The sequence below is a fragment of the Ascidiella aspersa genome, chromosome 3 (assembly GCF_963924565.1).
Source record: "Ascidiella aspersa chromosome 3, kaAscAspe10.2, whole genome shotgun sequence".
In the NCBI taxonomy this organism is placed as follows: Eukaryota; Metazoa; Chordata; class Ascidiacea; order Phlebobranchia; family Ascidiidae; genus Ascidiella; species Ascidiella aspersa.
The window spans coordinates 4,047,577-4,069,428 of NC_139449.1; the positions used below are offsets into that span (position 1 = coordinate 4,047,577).

At 36.4% G+C, this 21,852-nt stretch overlaps 1 protein-coding gene across 1 annotated transcript; it reads left to right on the plus strand.

The window, feature by feature from the left end:
- Positions 1-751: 751 nt before the first annotated feature.
- Positions 752-15,171, plus strand: LOC146158151 (sodium-dependent phosphate transport protein 2B-like). The gene is made up of 9 exons (XM_083386128.1): positions 752-871; positions 4,676-4,819; positions 4,969-5,115; positions 5,504-5,615; positions 6,714-6,873; positions 7,866-7,970; positions 8,726-8,801; positions 9,780-9,986; positions 13,582-15,171. The coding sequence occupies exons 1-9, from the start codon at positions 814-816 to the stop codon at positions 14,253-14,255; spliced, it is 1,683 nt and encodes a 560-aa protein (XP_083242254.1). The 5' UTR covers positions 752-813; the 3' UTR covers positions 14,256-15,171.
- The last annotated feature ends 6,681 nt before the right edge of the window (positions 15,172-21,852 follow it).

The following is a 21,852-nucleotide window of genomic DNA, read 5'->3' on the forward strand; positions in this document are numbered from 1 at the left end:
AGTTAGGTTGCGCGCGGGGCGGTTTGGTGAGTCGCGAGTTGCGATGGTGCGACAAAGACCACAGAATTTGGCCGGAATTTTGACAGGACCAATCAATCATATGCAGCGCTCTAAAAATTGCGGCCGTAATTTTTTTTCGCAAACCGCGGTTAAAAAATATTGCATTTCTTTAAAAGTGGTTCAATTAGATTTAATGATTTGTTTTCGTTGGTGAAGTAGTGTAGAGCTGTGAGATATAAATAACAAACCTGATAACATTAATCAGTCGTAAAAAGTAAAAATTTGAAAAACTGCGAGAGTCAATATTTTAAAACCGAAATCGAAAATGTAGTGTGTCTCTAAATTAACGTGAGTTCGTTAGTTTAATACAGTGTTTCTTAACCTTTTTTACTTGGGGGCGCACCTATAGACGTATAAAAACGTGGCGGCGCACCTTACGAGCGAAGCGAGCCCGACATTTTGGAGGTGTACCGATATTTCTCTTAAATTGCCTGCATTTTTTTATTATATGGGTTTTATAGTTGCATATCTTTAAAGGGACTTCCAGCCTTTGAGACTAAAAACGTTAGTTTGTCTATTAAAGTCTTAACCCATTAATTTTAGACTTATTTCGACATGGTTTTTCCTTTCGCGGCGCACCTAGCAGCATTCCATGGCGCACCGGTTGAGAAACGCTGGTTTAATATATGCTGATTTAGCTGAAATTGTATCCCTGCGCGCTTTGAAAAGCAAATGCTACGAGCTTAAAATCACGTTTTGTGCAGGTTTATCTCGACAGAGGATTTTAGATCAATCTGTTACTTGACCGTAAACATGTCGAACGACGACAACAAGCTTTCCAAGGAGAACTCAGCATGGAAGGGGGATGACGGTATGCCACTTTCCAAAAACTTTTTCGTCGTTATTTTAACGTTTTTAGCATTATAACTGCAAACCGGGTGATTCAGCACTACGCTTTATCCCTGCATAAATATAGCAAACAAATGATTTCGCTCTTTTTGTCTATCACTGGATTCAAAATTTTACGCCGGGTTCCAATTATTTTTTTGGGGGGCGTTTGGAGCATAATGACTGGAAGTTGTAGTAATACGTAGAACGAATACAAAAGCCTATATAGAAGTAGGTAGCATTGTGAACGTTTCGAATCTTTTTGGAATTAAGAGAAATTCGAAACGTTCAAAATGATATCTATACTCCTCTATTCTTACAGCGTTTTTCGTTTTTTTTGTATAGTGTTTAGCATTATAACTGTAAACTTAGGGTGTATTAGGACTGTGGTTTAACTGCATCCATGGCAAACAAAGGATTTCGCGATATCTTTCCCTACGTTCATTTTTTTTCACAAATTAAAAGAAATAATGACAATAAAAAAGCCTTTGATTCCGAACCTTGTTTTTTACCCCCAAAAAGGCACTTAGGGTTAAGTGAATAGGCTTAAACTACTTTAATTACTTCGCTGAACACAAACAGGTATTAAAACACCGATAAATAGATAGTTGACAGTACTGATTTTACAAGACACATTTACTCTGAGATGGCATAACTAAATTTTTTTTAGTATTAAAAAGTGATTCTGATAGAATCGATCAGGGACGATTTTTATTTCTTAGGCAACAGAATTTAACCGTTCTATATTTTTACGCCCTTTTAAGATTGTTTTGTTTGTTGTGCGAAAAATGTTCAACGGCAAAACGGTGTTTACTTCAAAAACTGTGAATTCATTTATTTTCCATTTGCTGAGATAGAAAAATCTACATATTAAACATTAAATAAAATGCAGGTATATAAATGATAAAAAATAGTAAAATAAATGTTTATTTTAAAGAAAATAGTAAAATAAAAATTAAATGCCATAAAAAATAGCATTTTTAGGAAATTCGTTTGATGCCGCACTTTTAGCCAATCCGGGTAAAATTTCACTTTTTACAGCTGTATTATTTTGCGAGGCTATATACGTGTAAAGTGTAAGTTATCAAAATAGTGTAAAATTTTTAATAAAACCAAGAACGATTCTATCCAAAAAGAGCAAAACAAACCCCCTAAAACTGCCACAAAACCTCATTTTGCGGGGTTGAAAACACAAAGGTCCCACCACGGGGTTACACAAGGCGCTCTAAATGCGAATATCGCGTTTCGCGACGCAAAACAATCAGCCCATTATTAGCGACAAACGAAAACAATGGACGCCGCGACTTACGGGTGTGGTTTGGGGGGGGGGCGCGTGCTTTAAATAAAGGGGCCTACAAATTTGGGGGCTCCGAAAACCGATATTAAAAAAACTGGTCAATTTGGCCAACTGCGTTTTTTTCATGCGTTAAATTCGCAACGTCGGCGAATTCCCAAGAGGCTTTTAAACTGTGACGTCAGCCGATACGTATCGGTGGGCGGCAAGCACTCAAGCGAATACTTTGCTGTCCTTGCCATTACCAGCCCTCCTAAACTTCTCAGTCGGCATAAACCAGTGGCTGTCCAACTATTTTCAGGCTGCGGCTCACTGAGAAGAAATCTTAATTGGCGACAAACTTTTTACAAAACCGTATCACAGTCGTAGTGAGAATATCAAAGCCCATACAGAGGTAGGTATCATTTTGAAGGTTTTGAATAACTCGAATGCTGAAAATGAATGAAGAGTTATTTCAAACATCCAAATGCTACCTACTGAATGGTCTTTGATATCCCTACTCCAACCTCCAACCATTATGCTCCACAGTGTATTACAATCTATTCCTATAACTTCACATTTACCCTGACTACGTGGCAAGGTGGTGAGAAAATACCTTAATGTTACAAGCTATCCTATGGATAGTGCGATCAAGTGTCACATGCTTGAATACATAGAACATGCCTGTTTGTAATATGAAAAAGTGATTTCACTAAATTGACGCACTTCAGAATCTCTCAAGGCAGAAAGTTTGAGGAACACTGGATTAAACAAATTTTAAAACCTGGCTTGTTTTCCCCAAAACATTTTAGGCCATTTGGTCAATTATTCCGTCAGGCCAATTATAAAAATATATTTTTGACTACCTTTCCAGTTTAGGGATACTCGTATGATTCGCCAAGCGGGTTAAATTACGCCGAAAGACGGTTAGAAAACTTTGGTACGTTTGTTTCAGCTTTTGAAATATTTCACAAGGCTTTTCAGGCGATTGGGGAAGCGAAAAAAAACAACTACCTAGAAAATCTTTCTGCGCTGTTTTAGCGTTTTCGGTTTAAAGCTACCATTCTTGGTTAGTTGTAAGGTTAAAAAAGAAAAAAATACGGCGTAAGTTATATTTTTCTGCTGGACTGATAGAGTTCTTACCTCACACATTTAGATAATTATAATAAAACTAATCAAAGTCCTACCCACGCATTTGTCGAACGTTATTACCTATCCCAACCACAATACAACCATTTGGGGGGTGATTAAGAGGATAGAAAAGGTCTTTGCACAAGTTTAAATAATTTTTGGTTTTCATTTAATTTTAGCAAGAAATAGTTTATCTGAAAATAATTCCAACAGCTTCTGTGTCCCGAATTTAAAGGGCCATAAGTTTAAATATCACCGCAAGACTGTTTTTCAAACGGGTTGCAGAGCAACGTGCTATGGCTGGTGTAGAGATATTTTCACCCAAGGTCGTGACTTCGAATCTCACCACAGACTAGTTTTTTTCTAGCAATAAAACTCTTGCGTTTGACAAGGTTTTGGTTAGCGTTGAAGGGCTAAAATCTAAACTGTACTGCAATACATATCAATTCACCTATTATGCCAAAGTATTTCGCTACATATCGAGATAACAGTTAGTAAAAGTGCTAGCAAATTAACTGTTTATAAAACAAAATCTTCCAGGCAAATATATACGACAAATGAATCCAAGTATTCTTTAGACTTCCCTGGCACAACCCAAGTCAGTCACTTTACAGGATGTAATTTGGTTATATATTTAGCTTATAACGGCATCTTATAAAATGATTGACTTTGATTATGTTAGAGTTGCTAAAGAACATTTTCGGTAATATTGTTGTTAGCGGTTTTGCCTGGTTTAGAATACGGTCTACTATTCTAGTTCATATAAATCAAAAACACCTCCTCTGGTATTGTTATCGTTAACCAACGTTTCGGCAACCTATACAAGCCGCCTTCGTCAGGGTGAAGGCTTGTATAGGTTGCCGAAACGTTGGTTAACGCTAACAATTACAATTAACAGAGCTGTTTTTGATTTATATTACCATGCCTGGTAGCAACAGTTTATATATTCTAGTTCATGTTAGTTATGTCCAGGTGACAAACGCATATGCTGCAGCTCTGCATCAGTTTATATTTAAGTTTGGCCTTCGAAATCGCGAAGAAATAAAAAAAAAACACTATTTTCATCTAAGAATATAAAAATAACGCTTTGAGATTTGTTTTTAGTCTAACTACAACCTCCGGCCATTACCTTAAATCTAATTCCAAACGTCCTTAAAATGCTACCTACTCGCGTATGGGTTTCACATTCATTTTGTATAAAATCTATAATCTCCAGTCATTATCCTAACATTGTTTTAAACGTTCTCAAATTGCTATTCTACGACTGTGAGCGTTTTGATATATTCTACGTCTAACTGCAACCTCCAGCCTTCATGCTCCAAACAAAAAACTGACTGAAATGTAAAAGTTTTTTTCTTATGAATGCTAAACTTTGTCGTTTAGATTCCAAACCATGGAGGTTGAAGACCACGGGAGAAAAAGTGAAGACTGTTGTGATCGGACTTATCAAGTTCATCCTTCTAATCGTTTTCCTCTACTTCTTTGTCTGTTCCCTCAAGTTGATGACACAAGCGCTGAATATCTTGGGTGAGTAAAAAATACGAAACGACCCCCTAAAACTAGTTCGCGGACCCCCAAGGGGCCCATGGACCCCAGTTTAAGAACCCGTGGTCTAAAGTCATTTCAAAATCACTAGTTCAAAACAACGCTCTCTGATGCAATGTTCTTTGTTTTAGCTGGCAGGGTTGCAGTGGACATCTTCCAGAGCAACGTGTTCCTCAGTAACCCGATCACTGGCCTTATCATTGGAATCCTCATCACAGTTATCATCCAGAGCTCGTCCACAACAACCTCCATCGTCATCGCTATGGTCGCTTCCGGAAGTAAGTGACCTAAACCAGGGGTTTTTAAACCAGGGTCCATGGGCCACTTGGGGGTACATGAACCAGTGTAAAAGGCCTAATTGAAATATAAGTATATATTTAAAGAGTAATCATTTTTTTTAAAGGGTTAATTTAAACATGAAACGGTTTTTCACTGACTGTATTTAGACTTCTTTCACATTTTTCGGAACGGAAACAGCAGGTTTTAAAGTTTTACTTGTATTGTGATGAAATGACGTATCGTCTGTAAAAAATTCTTGCCGACACTGGTCCATGTGAAGCAAACAAAAAATATTTTTGTGTTTGTTGATGTATTTTTTGTTAATTTTGACGTCGCGACATGCACTTGTAAATCTTTTCTTGTAAGACTTTCAAACTTTGCGTGCAGTTATCTCTGTTGACAAGTCCATTCCGATTGTGATGGGAGCCAACATTGGAACCTCGGTCACCAATACTGGCGTTGCTCTAACACTTTCCACGGACAAGGAAGTCTTTAGAAGGTGAGAACTGTTCATTTATAATTGGTCATGGCTACTAAAGAAGTATGGCTGCTAAACAAGTAGCACTGAAACGTAAATTCAAATACATTTAGGTTTATTAAAGACTTGAAATTGGATCAATCAACATGTTTTTAATATAATTCAAAACAAAAGAGTATAAATGCCATAATAAATACGCATTTTAAAAACGCAAACGTTAAGCTAACAAAAATAGACCAACGATTTTTTTTTCATTTTTTTTCATAGGTTTTTAAAGACTTTTCAAAACACCAATCAATTCAAAAACGTAGTAAGAATATCAAAGCGCATCCAGGGTATCATTTGGAACGTTTTGAATATCGTTTTTTTCTTTTATATGTTGAAAATGAATAAATTGATATTCAGACCGTTTACAAGGAGTTATCTCTTATGTGCGCGTTTCGACATTCATCCTACGTAGATACTCTCAGGATCCGATATTATGAGACATGGGGGAGGGGGTCCTTAAAGGAAGTTAAGTTGCAAAAAAATCCTATTTCAAATTCCAAGTTGGCCACCGGGTTACTCAAGGTCTATTTTAGGCCAATATTCAGCAAGGTGGTGCACAGCTTTGTAGAGTAAATTAGTAACGCATTAATAAAACGAAAATCCAGAAATCATCTCGACCAATGTAGCAACGTTACGAGGTGTTGATAGTCTTTTAAAAGGGGGCACTAAGAATAAAAGGTTTAGAATCGATTTGACCATTTTGGCTTTTGCAATTCATTATCGAGCTACATTATGAATCTGAGCCCTAGTGTACCCAAATTAACACTTTATTTAGAAAAAATAGTTTTGTTATACAAACGTCATTACTTTTTTTAAATATCTGTTTAAATCGGTAAAATTGGTAGCAAAAAAACGAACATCATTGTACTTTGTTGACGGTGATACAACTGCGTATCCAAGCGTTTTAATTAAGATGACGTCGATCTACTTGGCCTTTTTGAATTTATCAAGCTACATTACAGATCCGTGCATAGAGTACACAAAATAAGTTGTTTCAACATTCAAATTTCAAAAACACAACGGTCGGTTTCAGTTAAATCACACACAAACTACTTTCATTCTCAATTAAAGAGCGTTTGCTGGGGCCACTGTCCACGATTGCTTCAACATTCTTTCGGTGGTCGTTCTACTCACAATCGAAGTAATCACCGGTTACCTGGAGGCCATTTCTCGCGCTATCGTCACATCGATTGGCGCGATCGAGGGCAGCGGAGCACCCAAGTTTCTCTCAGTAAGTTGTGACGTCACACAAACGAGTTTGTTACGTAAGACTGCAGTGTTGTAAACAAGTCATTTTGAAATGAATTAAGTCCCAGTCAAGTTACTTGAAAAATGACTTAAGTCCCATTCAAGTCATTGGTGGAATTACTTGAGTTCAATTATTTCCAAAAAATAACAGGTCCCAGTCAAGTCATAACCAGAGAAAGTCAATTCCATTTCTAGTCTTTTCTAAAACCACTTAAGTCAAAGTCAAGTCTTTTCAAATAATAAAAAGTAAAGTCCCAGTCCAAGTCATGATTTGTCCACGTCGAGTGCCAGTCAAGTCATTACTAGGGCAACTAATTTCCAAGTAAACTACCTGATAAAATATTAAAACGATAAAACCATTTAAAATGGTAAATTAGTCCGATGATGGGCAACAATTAAATTGAAAAATGGCAAAACACAAAAAGACATGACTTGGATATTGTCGTGCATCCCTACCGATTATTTATAAAATTGTTATTCCGGAAAATTGTTTTGCACAAACGTTTCTATCACCTATTCAGGCTATCTTCTTCTGGGCATAATAATTTCAACTAAAGGTCCAAAAAATATATATGATATATCGGACAAACAATAAAAAAGCAAGAACAATGGACCACTTTGTAAACCAAGAGGCTTGGAAACGAGATAAACACCCGATAACTTGGCAAATGCGAAAAACGAGGCTGCTTTCTGAAAATGGCTACTACACAAAAAATTATATAAAGGTTCAAGAAAAGTCTCTTGCCTAATGTTCATTGTGTTGGCATGTTTACGTATCACCCATGATTCCGAAAAGACACGGCGACGGTAGGTTACCTCTCAAATCACTATAGTCTTGCTTTAAAGAAGATTACTCTAATATGTGGTCTAAACGTTGGTACTTACCAAAACTTTGCCGGACAAACAAATATACTGTTGCCTGTAAGCAACAGCATGTTCATCCCTACTTCTGTCAAGTTCTCGTTTTATTGTCAGACTCTCACTGGTCCTATCGTCGGCAACATAATCCATGTAAACAAAACAGTTCAGAAGAAGATTGTTGTTGGAGAGTACATCGAGCCCAACAACAGCCTCATCAAGGTGAGCGTATGGTTAAAGTCGAACTTGGAAAATAATATAGGTGCTGTACGCGTATACGTACGCAAATGCCCGTTCTCCGAGCATGCTAACGTCCGCTTTCGCACGTACGTAACTAGTTTTCTCGCAACGGACGTCGGAACAATGTTTGCGCGCGTTACATTTTTAAAGGTTCGTAAAAACTATACGCATGTCCGTTTTATCACGTACGTAACCAGTATACGCACGTCGAAATAAATTTGCGCACGTCCGTTTATGTTTTACATGTTCGTAGAACCCATACGCATGTCCGTTTTATCACGAACGTAACCAGTATTTGCAGGTCAAACATCGTACAAAGTTTACGCACTTACGTTTACGTTTTTAAACGCCCGACGTCCGTAGTTACAATTCGCACATCCGTTTCCCACGTACGTAACCAGAATTCGCACATTGAAACAAAGTTTACGCACTTACGTTTACGTTTTTAAACGCCCGACGTCCGTAGTTACAATACGCACATCCGTTTCCCACGTACGTAACCAGAATTCGCACATTGAAACAAAGTCTACGCACTTACGTTTACGTTTTTAAATGTCTGCAGTTAGTAAACGCACGTCCGTTTCCCATGTACGTAATCAGTAAACGGACGTCAGACGCATGGAGCACTAAAAGCGGACGAAATGCGTGCCGTGTACATTAAACTTAAGCCACTTGACCATCGAAAGTCGCCGACGCGTCTATTTTTTTGATTCTTAAATTCAGTTGAAATGTTTCAGACTTGGTGCGAACAAACTAAAGGTGTGATCGTACGAAACGGAACCAACCATACCGTCAATGTCGGCGTGCGTCTCTGTAAGTGCACTTCATTTGTGGTGAATGTTTTTATTTCGGCTGTTAATAAACCAAGCTCGAACCACAGTTGATATTGTGTGAGTGTTTCTAATAAATCTTTATACATTGTTTTTTTTGTTTAACTTTCACACAAAGTTCGTATGTCGAAACAAGACAAAGTCACTTTTCAGCGACGGCATGAGTTTTTTAATACTTTGTCTTATCTATGTATATCTATCATTGTAGTAAACAAGTCAATTGAAATTTGTTGTTTTGTTTTGTTTTGTTTTGAAACTCAAGTTCCAGTCAAGTCATTTGAAAAATAACTCAGGACCAAGTCAAGTAATTTACAAAAATTAACAAGTCAAGTCCCGGTTATGTCACCATTAGAGGAAGTGTTTCATTGAAAATTTTGTTACAAAATGGGGATATTTATCTCAAGTTTTACACATAAAACAAATTGCCTGCTAAGTGTTGCGTTTTGTTTTATTTTTAGTTGAGTTACTGCTCATAATGGGACAAGTTTACCAATTTTAATAGTTTAACGTGCTATTTTATGATAATGACGTGACTTGAAGTTGACTTGCTCTAACTATGACTTGACTGGGACTTGACTTACTATTTCGTAAAAAAGATAAAAAATGCCAGACCTAGTTTTCCGAACTGTGTTTTACTGAAGCTGGTTAACACTACTGGACTTGACTTGGAGGCAAGTTAATTTACAAATGACTTAAAAGGAACTTAAGTCATTTCAAAATGCTGTTTGTTTACAACACTGCCTATAGTTTACGCAGCTTTTTTGCTTTGAGTTGTACTTCTGGATAAAAACGCAGGCGATAAAAATGATTGGACTTGCCTTGCCGTGATATTTCTTTAAAAAGACTTGACTGGGACTAAAGCTCTTTTACGAAATGACTGGGAGTAGGTTATTTAAAAATGACTGCCTAGTTTACTCAGTTTTTGAACATTGAGTTTTACTCAGACTGGTTATAAACGCAGGCGACAAGAACGATTTCCTTTTCGCTCAATCGGGCTGGAGCGAAGCTGCCGTCGGTGGATTTCTCTTTGCAGTCAGTGTCATTGTCTTGGTAGGATCCCTTCTCGGCATGGTCAAGATCCTTACTTCGTCCTTGAAGGGAGGCCTCAAGGTCGCCATTCGAAAGGCGGTCAACTCACACTTTCCCAAACCCTTCAAATGGCTGTCGGGTAAAATGACAAAAGAAGTGTTGCTTTTAAACAGTCGGAGATTAATTTGTATCATTTAAACGCAAAAAATAATGTTTTGCATTTTGGACTAACTGCGGAACAGCTAGCAAAGCTAGTAATTTAGTTCAGTATTTATAGATGTTAAAGTTCACTCAAAATTGACTCATTTGAATTAAGATATACTAACGATGTCTTTGCCGCGAAATATATCTCTTAACATCTATGAATAGTGTCTGACCTGAATTGCCAGCTTTGCTAAACTTTTCTGCTTTACTGATCAGGAATTGAGGTCGACATTTATCTTGCTAGGAATGATTCTCAAACTTTTTTTTTCGCGTACCAATTTGAGATTTTGTACAGTGATCATGTACCACCAAAGTTAAGCCTACATCTGACTAGAATATCTCATACTATAACTATTTTAGCATGTAAATAATAAAATGTGCATGTAGCTGTATTAAATTTAACAAATGCCATTCCAAGACATAAAAGCCATAAATTTTACAAAAAAAAGCAAATAGTGTTAATGCGATAGATGTTAGAGCCAGCGCACCTCTGTGTAATAAAGAAAACAGGTGGGATTGAAACTGAATTTCTCGTTTAAACAACCGAGAAAAGGCAGATGTTTTGACGAAATTTACTAGTTTGATCACTCGGTCTCGGACCAAGCACGATAAGATATTTCACACAAACTACCCATTGCGGAAGGGCTTCACCATTGTTATCAATAGCTACAAACCCGTACTTTATGTAAGCCTGATTGTACTTTCGTTTAGACATGTTCCTAAATTTTTAATAAAATGTAGTTCCTTCGCTATTCCTCTATTTTAGAAGAAATTACAGTAGTTCAATATGATGGAAATATCAATATACAAACGACAGTACTACACTGCTGCTATCAGTTCATTATTATTATATATATTAAACCAGCAGTTGTCTTTCTAGTCTGTCCTGCTTGCATCAATGATCGACAGATTCGGTGAATCTGCAATGGCTTTCAGTGTAATTAAACCAGCTAACAATTAGCGTTTTATTATGTCGAACAAGATGTGTTTACGTCATAAACGTGCAAAACCAAAGGTAACTAAAACGCAGAGTTGTAATGACTTAAGTCAATGACTTGACTTAAGTGCACTTAAGTCACTGTTTTCAAACGACTTGACTTGACTTAAGTCATTTGGGAAAAATGACTTGACTTGGCTTGAGTCTTTCGGACAAATTACTTGACTTGACTTAAGTCATTTGGACAAATGACTTGGGTTAAAATAAAGCGTTTTATTCAAATATTTTTTTATAAAATTGAGCTATTTATCACCATTTTAGCACATAAAACAAATTGCTTGCTATATGTTGCGTTTTTTTCTTATTTTCTAGTTCAGTTATTGCTCATAATCATACAAAATTAAAAATTTTAATAGTTTAACATTTTATTTTTTTAGCAAGGACATGACTTGTTGACTTGCTCTAATTATCACTTGACTGGGACTTGACTTGCGCAACTAATGACTTGGACTGGGACTTGACTTGTTATTTATTCAAAAACACTTGACTTGGACTTAAGTTGTTTTACAAATGACTTGACTGGGACTTAAGTCAATTTAAAATGACTTGTTTACAACACTGCTAAAACGAGATTACAAATTAACCAAGCTGAAAAATTTAAAAGTTTTCGCAAATTTATACATATGCTGAAGTTAGTCGAATACCACCTGAAAGACTCTCGCGTACCACCGGTGGTTCGCGTACCACAGTTTGGGAACCACTGTGCAAGGGTCAAGGTGATTTCCGATATCACATATTCAGTGCAACAGACGGGGCTAATTAGTTTTGTATGTTTAAAAGTGCAAAAAAAAGTTTTTACTTAATAAGCTAAAAAACAACACTCTTGCATTTAAACGGTCATCATAAGTTTTGTATCTTTTTAATTACTGAAAACCAAGTTGTGTACTTTAAAAGGCCAAAGTATTTTTTTCTTTATGACATATGACATTTATATTTAGAAAAATACAATTGTATTTTTGCTTTGAAAGGCAAGAAACGGTTTTTTTGGATTCAAACTGTGATTTACAGCTGCTTTGCGTCTAAAAAAAAGTTTAAAGAATCAAATTATTTTAGAGGATTGAATAACTGTAATAAACGTTTACTTTTTATTCACCGGGGTTGGATTTTACCTGTTTGTCCAAATTTCCCATTTAACGCCATTTTTGTTCACCGGCGTTAAACTTTACCTGTTTGTCCAAAACCTCACATTTAAACGCCATTTTTGTTCAACGGAGTTGGATTTTACCTGTTTGTCCAAAACTTCCCATTTGAACGCCATTTTTGTTCACCGGGGTTGGACTTTACCTGTTTGTCGAAAACCTCCAAAAAAGGCAGGGGCGCCAAGCAATTATTAGGGGTCGCGAGCTTTAATTCAATATTTAACTTGTTTGTAGTGATTTTAATAGTTTCGTTTGATGTTCATTCTGTTTTTTATGATGCCCTATACTTTACATTGAAATTACACGTGTGTAGTTTAGTGACTGAAGAAATATGTCATGGACAGTTTTTTTTAAGGTGTTTCGGGGGACCAAAACGGTCCCCCAAATTTCTCCAGCGGTTTCCCAAACTTTGTAAAAAGCCTAATAAATAATTCGTTTAAGCAAATATGGCTATTTTTTGGTATTTAAATGAAACACTTGCGGTCTCTTAAAACTAGTTAGCGGTCACCCAAACCAAACCTTAAAAAAACCCTTGTCATGGATTTGCAATTTGCAAAATTTTTTAATAGTTTCTTGTTTAGTCAGACAGTATGGTATAGTTGTAAGTTGTGCACATGGGCTTGGCACATGGGTGAGTTGCGAACATGCGACCCAAGTAGTGCAATTAGGTTCGGCACCACTCCTATACCTTTAAAAGCTCTGTTTTTCGCCCAACTTGAACATTGAAACTGCAAAAATAAAATTATTTTGTTTTTTCCTCTTTCGCAAACAATTAAGTATCTGTGAATAACATTGCACGTTTTTTGTCTATTAGAAATACACATAGCATCGAAGGTACAACGGACCTATTCAAATTATAGTTTAGCCAACTTATAGACAAACGATAAAGTTATTCCTCTTTCCAACTATTTTTATACATATTTAATATCTGATAACAGGCTAGCAACAGGTAGACTCGAACTTTTTGCGCGAGTTTGTAAGGTTTTTGCGATTTTGCCATTGTAATGAGTGTCTCAGACCATTTGAAACACGTTTAACGCAATGGTTAATTTTTGCGGTTTCCACGCAGCGAGCCAATGCCTTCACAACACGTTTGTCAAAATCAGCTTGATAAAAATAACGTGTCGAGCACGAGCAATTTGTTATGTACCCAATATGAAAAGCCTCCTGAATTACAGTTTATCCAATTCAACGAAATAAACTGAGACATTTTCGACCAACAATACACTTTAACTACTTTTTATGTTGTCTGAATAATATGTAATTGAAGAATACCGAAATGTTTTTTGTAGGGGGTGCAAGGCACAGAACAATTAACGAAGCTTGAAAAAACGTTGAAAACACCACAGGTCTAAAACGTCGCATTTTGAACGCCATTTTTTGTCTGCCGCCAGGTTACATCGCAATCGTGGTCGGGTGCGGGGTGACAATGCTGATCCAGAGTAGCTCAGTTGTGACGTCGACCCTGACCCCCTTGGTGGGCCTCGAGGTTGTCAAGCTGGAGCGGATGTACGCGGTAACGGTCGGGGCCAACATGGGAACCACAACGACGGCGGTTTTGGCCGCTCTGGCCACCGGGAACACAAAGTCGCTGCAAGTGGCCTTCTGCCATATGTTCTTTAACATCACCGGATTCCTTCTATGGTATCCCTTGCCGTTTATGAGGAAGGTCCCAATCAAAGGAGCCACCCTTCTCGGTGACACAACAGCAAAGTACCGCTGGTTCTCAGTATTTTACGTGCTCACAACCTTCTTTATGATCCCGCTTGTCATCCTAGGCCTCTCCTTTGCCCCCGTTTGGTTCCTAGTCACTGTCATCATACTGGCACTGCTCATAATCCTTGGCATCATCATTGTGAACGTGCTGCAGACCAAGAAACCGCAATGGCTGCCTGCCAAGCTTCGGGACTGGGAGTTCTTGCCTCTTTGGATGCACTCGCTTAAGCCCATGGATCGTCTGGTTATGAAGCTCTTTGGCTGGTGTCGTTGCTGTAAGTGTTGTAGCCAGCACAGCCCTAGCTCCGATTCCCAGGCTCCGAGCTTCGACAACGATATTACCAAGGTTTAGGCTTTTCAGTTTCAAGCAGATCTTATCCGGCTGTTTTTTCCTGTGTAATCGGCGCCAAATTTGCCGGACAGTAATCTAAGTCTCCAAAACTAACACGAGCTCGGCAAGAATGGCGTTTTTTCTTTCGATTTGAACATATATAGACTATTTGTATTTTTTGTCTCAAAGAACGTTTTGTTTAGGAATCATTTTGCTTTCAAGTTTTTACCGTTGTGTGTTTTACATTAAGTTGGTTCTCTTGTATAAAGCAGTTTTTGAAATACTCGTATGAAAGTTTGCAACTGTATTCCTTTTTTAAACGTTGCTACAGTATTACCCAGTGGTAGGATTCAAATTTTTTGTCAGCCTGTTCTCTTACAAAAAGTAATATTTTCCGTCAAATAATAAAACTAGTTGCAAGAATAGTATGGGGTTCCAGCGTTTGGTGCGAACCGACTGAATCCACCACCACTGCTAACAACCACTCTAAAAAAGTAGCAGTCGTCTTCTCATGACAAGTTGTACAAAATACGCAACAATTCACAAAAAGAGAAATTACTACAATTAAAAAAATTTATCACGTTGGGTAACGGTTAGGTGCGAACTTCACAATTTGTTCATTTTAAAGAAAAAACACGTGGGCTACTCGGATCTCAAAAATGCATCAGATCTGATGCAAAAATACATTGACAGTAACCAGTAATTCCAACCGGTTCGCTCATCTTATAAAATTTCGAAAGACGGTTCTATAGAACCGGTGCGAACCGGCTGAATCCCACCATTGGTATTACCTTTAAACAAACTCTACTTATCCCTAAAACGCACACAAATAAAGACACACTACTCTCTACTGTATACATGAATACGTTGAACCGCAGATATATTTGTTAAACATATTCTTTAAATATATCTAATAAAACTGATCTGCAGCCGGTTACTGATTTTGTCCATGTCTGTACTTTTTAGTCTTCTTTGGGAACCGAATTAGTATACTAAAAAGATGTGAATAACGAATAAATAACGTTATGCAACGCGTTATACAAAAAGCCAGGTTTAATTGTTTAAACTCTGATGAAAAATGCAGTTAAATCTTATTATGATTACTGCACATATTTAGCGAAAAACACTTGCTAAGTAATTAAACAAAATTGCATTTTAACTATCGAAGTTTAATGTAAGTTTTTAAATTATTGCTATAGCCTGCCGTTCAAACTTTACTTAAAAACGTAAACACTTCAAAAATTGAAAATTCCTAATTTATTTTTTTTGAAAAAAACAAGTAGGCCTACCTCTTTCTTTTAAAAAGTGTCTACAATTTATTTTTCACGGATAACTTTACAAAAATATTTCGATTATTTTGTTAGTTTTAGGTGAGGTGTTACTTTCAGTACAAAAGCTACATTACAAATATGTTATTGATTCGTGCAAGCGAATAGAAGGCCTTTATACGATATAGTTTAATGTTCAAAAGTGGGATAAGCCGCAAGACAACTTTGGGCTTAAACAGTGGTTCTCAACCTTTTTATCTTACGGAGCGGTAAAATTTCAAAACAAATTTTGCGGACCGGTGCACCTTCAAAAATCCAAATCAACCCAAAATGTAAATATGACAAAAGTATGCAACTTAAAAGCAAAAATGGGAACTTCTATTCAATGAGCAATTTGCTGCTGCCTCTTTGATATCATACGTATTATACGTGGTTCTATTAAGGCTTTTCACATACAACTGGTCCTAAAATTAAAGAATTAAACGAGATGTAGCCTACACTTGCAGCATTGTGACGTACGATAAAGCTTAAAGTAGACCACTAACTCTATGTTACGTCAAAATCTTGCAAATTACGAAGCTCGCAAAGTTCCAAATTTGATGGACAAGCCTTCAACATCTTGCATTTTGTAGTTTATATTTAAGATTGTAATATATTTGGCGGACCGGCAGGAAAGTTGACACGGACCGGCGGTTGAGAACCACTGGCTGAAAAATACCCACGAAACATAATTGAGATTCGCGCGAAGCGGAATTTTTTTTGCATTTACGTAGAAAATGGGCAAAAAGTACAGTTGGGGTCCATTTCTAAATTAGCGTTCATATAGGTATCGTTAATCAAATTTACATATTGGATTAAAATATTCCATGATGTTATTAAGTTCGATGTGTCAAAATAAAATTCTAATCTATAATTTAAGCATAATCGCCAATTTCGGTGCAAAATATTTTCAAATTTTGTTAAAACAACATTTAAGCTTAATATGTGTTTTAACAACAGAATCTTATCCTTTAACAGAACACATAATGTCGACAATAAAAGCTTTAAAATTTTATAATTGTTTGACTAGCGCACCGCTTTGAACAACAGTCAGTCTGCAAGGTCTGAATCTTTTATAGATTTAATATGCATTTCACCATATAAATGAATGGATTGCCATCATCACTTTATCTTAATTCGAATGAGTATTTCAACGAAAGTATTAACTTTAGTCAGTAGTAGCACGTTAAGTGGTTGCATAACCAATTCATAAATAGACAGTTAATCTGAACCATTACTCTTGCGTGAAGCGCTTATTGGCGCCAGTAAACTACTTTTCCAGTTGTACGCTTAACAAGCGTAACGAGAAGTTACATAACACGAAACCAGACCCCTTACATAACACGAAACCAGAACCCCCAACTTTAAACCACCTTCTTGACATTAAGCTATGGACCAGTAAACCTAGTTCAGGGGTGGCCAACACGCGGCCCCTCAGCCAGTTTTATGCGTCTTATTTGTTCTTGTTGCATTTCATATATTATTTCGACTGTGAGTCAAAACGGATAAGTCGTCAATTTATTTTGTCACTGACTTTTCACAAGAATAACAATATCATTGCTAGTTAAATATTAGAAGTTTAACATCGGGATTGCTTTGTGTATTTTGTTCAGCAAATCCCCCATTGTGAATAACAATTGGCGTTGGTCTAATAATCGTGAAATATTTTCGTTTACTTTCAGCTTAATGACTCGTTTTAACTTTTTCATCTCTTCACTATTCTGTTTTAATAGGTAGCAAGCAATAAGTTCTGTCATTACCAACACAATTTAAAATGAATTGCTGTGTATTGTCAACAGCTCAATACGATCCAGATTTAAAGAGAATTCTCAAGAAAACGATGCATTTAAAAAAGTACTTTTAAAACATACATGACACTAAACGCCTTGTAATTATTTTATTTTCATGTCGGTGTGTGACATTTTAAAATAAACTGGTTTGACAAAGATACAGTGCCTATGCATGATAGTAAGAAACGGCGTTTTATTATATCATTCCTACCCCTTTATAAAGAGTGGCTCTTTTTGCAAGACACCAGAAATGTGGCTTTTAATCGCTGACTTCTTAAATACCCCTAACCTAGTTGAAAAAGGTAAGAACATTCGAGGACTGGTTGTATTTACTAAACAACAATGTAAACGCATTAACGTTACTGTTAAGTCAAAAGAGGTCAATACCCTACTGTACGCGTAAGAACTGGTTAAAGGATAATTTGTAGCTTTAGTAACAACATTTCCATTGGCATTTTGCTTCTTCGGTTACGCTTTGCTGCGTAAAGCTTGCACGCACGAGTTACCGCAATTTCTATGACAACACCGAAATCAGCTGCACGTTGCAACGGGTTGCCAGTTAATTAGGAAAATGCTAGCACCAAGGGTTAGGTTTTTTTAAATAGATCTTTCTAGAATCTAATTGCGTTTACACGCCCAATTAAAAATTGGCCTCGATTAAAATCGGGTGGTAAAGGTTATTTTACCGTTTTAGCTCTCCAATTTGTATTGAAAACTATATAGGAAATGGGCAAGTTTGCTTTAGTTACATATACATATAAAATAATATAGTGTGGAAAACAAACTAGTTTGCGAAAACATACATAAGGCTCTGAAAAGTAAATTTACACCATTTTTCTAGCTTTAAATTTTTACAGTTTTTCTCAGCGCACGAAATTGTTTACCTTTCATGATGTGTTAGAATGCAATTATGCTAAACGCTTCCTATCAAAACGATAGTCGGCAGTAAATGTAAATATCTTAGAATAATTTCAGAACAAACATTATTTATTGTACAAATTGGGGTTTTGGTCGTGGAAATTACATCTTAATACTAATCACGTATTGTGTCAGACTGCTGTTTTCAATGGTAGGCTACATATATGTAAGACAGATTTATTTGTGTTTCTGGGTGAATTCAAATGAGTCCGGCTGGATAAAAAGAACTCAAAGCCGATAAGATAACACAGGTCTGAAAGGTTTCAGCTAAAAAGCAGTTAAAAAAATTACATTAAAGTACCCAGAACTGCCTGTAAAAATGACTGCGTGTTGAAGGCAATATTAAATAACTTAATACTTTACGTTATGGTGAAATGCTTTTCTTGAAACAACAAAAATACAGCTAAGCACAATATGTGCCTGATTTGTTTGAAGTTACTGGTCATCAGTGAAATAGAGTTGTTTGTGAGCTTAGCTTAGCTAAAAACAATCAGGGCTGGCATTTTGTTGAGAACAACGTTGCTTAACGTAATACCTCTTGTTGTCAAATATACTATTTCCTGGCCTTTAAATAGGAGTCGATGGCATTTGCAAATTCGACGAACTGCATTAAAAACAAATGGGCGGCTTTAAATTCACACAAACAGAAAACTGTAGCAACGAAAAAGTCTGATTCCAGGAATTAAACCCTCCCCCAAAAACAGAAACGCTGACTGCGTTGAATTTCCAGTCAGTCAGCAAATTCCGACTTGAGATTCTACAGACATGCTTCGCCGCTCGATCGGCATTGTGACGTAGGCTACTTTTCAAGTCAGCAAATCACAAGGCGTGACCATGAGGCCTAAGCTGTTAACATGGACACAAAGTGGCCGTTTAAAAGAGGCTACAAAATGGCATTTTTAAAGTTTCTTTACAAAAAATATACTTTTGTAGTGGCTTTTTTATCTTGGTCTGGGGTTGTGTTTTAAGTTTAATTTTAGCATAGCCGTTTTCTAATTTTATCGACAGGTTTTTTAATCCAATGCAGTAAAATAATTTTGAACTTTTCTGTTTTTCTCACATTTTGACTTAATCCTTATTTTTTGATGCCTTTTTTTATTCCTAAAACGACTTTTTCAGTTTTTGTTCAAGGTTGATTTATTAATCCACAATCAACCAGGTTTTAAATCATGTTAAATCGCCTTGTCTCCAAGCCAAGTCAGCCCCAAATATTTAAGTTCAGTGTAACTTATTAAAAACAAATGATGATGCATTTTTGTTGTTGCACAAGAGCCCATTTAAAGTAGAAAATAGATTCTGAAACCGGGTGAAGAAGGAGCCTGTTTTTCAGTGGTCTTGGGAAGTTTCCACAAAAAAATTAGAAGGGCCCTTTGGCCTAGTTTTTGCTGATGTCTATTTTTTCATTTGATCAGCGCAAAAAAAGAGAAAAAATGCACCTGACTCATTTTAAATCTAGGGAGAGAATATGAACTTGTTTAACATTGCTTTAAAACGTTGTTCCTAAAGACACGAAAACTATTTTATTTATTTATTTAAATTTTAGGCGCAACATTTTTCCTACTGGCTTTATTGTGATTTTTGTTACTGTTTTTAATGGTCCATTTTGAAGGGCATAGGGTCCAACAGGCACTTTGATTTTGGCATAATCTATGAAAATGTTGCTACATATATGATATGGTAACCCACTTCCTTTTGTGAAAACAACTTTTAAAAGTTTATGATAATGTTCGCGGAACTCTAATAAGTTTATGGATTTCCAAGCTAATCGTACAAATGGAAATTAACAGCGCTTTTGTTACCAGTGTTAAATTCAACCGTTGTGATTCCTGTTGTTTGCAAGTCGCACAGCAGCGCCTCTAGCAGTAGAGCTACTTAGAGAATTATTCTAAACGAGCAGTCGAGCACTTAATGTCTAAACCAGGGATGTCCAACCTGCGGCCCGCCTGATGTTTACTTGCGGCCCACCACTTATTCTCACTTTCAGTAGCCTTTATTTAAAACAATTGTTTATACCATTATTAAAAGGTGTAAAACGCGCAGTATTGTATGTAGACCTAATTTAATATATTCCCTGAAACTACAATCGAATCTAATGTCGCATTTCAACATCCATTGAACACTTTAGCACGCATCATTGTTAAGCAAGATGTGTGTTTTTTTAATGTGTGTTTTTGCGGACCGTTTTAAAGAAATAAATGGTTTCGTAAGGAAAATAATTTTTTTTGACAAAATTTTTACCTATAAGAAATACATAGTTTTAAGAATATATTGTTGTTGACTAGTGTCTTGGCGTCGTCAACCACACGTTTTAGATGTTATTTTGTTGGGATTATGCAGAACTCTTGCTCTAATGACGATATAATAGGGCTACCATAGTTTCAACACCTAAAAAGAGGACATTTTTTGCCGGCAAGTAAAACGAAAGTAGAATTGTCAAGAAGGTATAGGGCAATTTGTTGGAAAACCTTTTTTAAACCAGCAATTCAGCATGTTTTATAGCTACAGTCATTTTTGGGAAATAAACACAAGGTCTTGTCGTAAAGTGTTGTTGAAAGTATAGGCAACTAACTCGAAGTCCGAAAAATGAGGACATTTGGGCATCTTGGAGCGTCCTCGGAGGACCATGCACTTTTCTTGAAAAAAAGGACAAATCCTCCTAAAAGAGGACATATGGTATGCCTACGACATACACTTAAAATGTTGTCAAATATACCTCAAAACTAATTTATTTAGACAAAATGTTAACTGAACGACAATTTCAAAACTATGTCTATAGTTTTTTAGTTTTGTTAACGATTTATGCGCATTTTTATCCGATTTTGACTTGAAATATTTTTGACAAATTTTGACCTTACGTGAAAATTTTGACTTTCATTGATGTGTCACAAAATAATTGCCCCAGTCATAACGAACAAAATACCTTGCTTTATGGCGCATGTTCACATCAACACGTATATTATATATTGCTCTTCCCACCCAGACTTGGAAAACTAGATTTATTTCAGCTTTTTAAAATTAGATTAGAATTAGATTATTTTTAGTTTTCTCAAATTAGATTAGAATTACGAAATTGTCAAAAATCAATTTTGAACTAGAATTTGTGCACCACAAATTGAAAAATGGCTCCAGCTCCACAAAAATAATAAAAAGGGCTCCGGCTCCAGCTCCATAAAAATGGCTCCGGCTCCAGCTCCACAAAAATAATAACAATGGCTCCGGCTCCAGAGAAAATACTTAGCACCGGGCTCCAGCTCCGGCTCCCCAGCCCTGGTTGTAAGTTTGTCCCTATCGGTAACGAAATAAATGTCGGAGACATCTACAAGTAAGTTTTATTTTCTGGCAGACCAATTTACTTGTGTTGGTTTATTAAAAGAACGTGAAACAGTTGGAACATCAGGAAGAAAAATAAGAGGGCCACGATAAAAGAAAGATAGCAGAAGAAAAGAAAATCAACGAAAGCGGAAATATGAGTTTAACAATCGAACAAGTTTTTTAAACGTTTGCGATGTTTTAAGGTTGTGAAAAAAGCCCGAGCAATTTATTTTTAGGCAGCATTAAAATCTCTGCCATTCTTTACCAGCTGTTATCCATGTAAGTTTAATT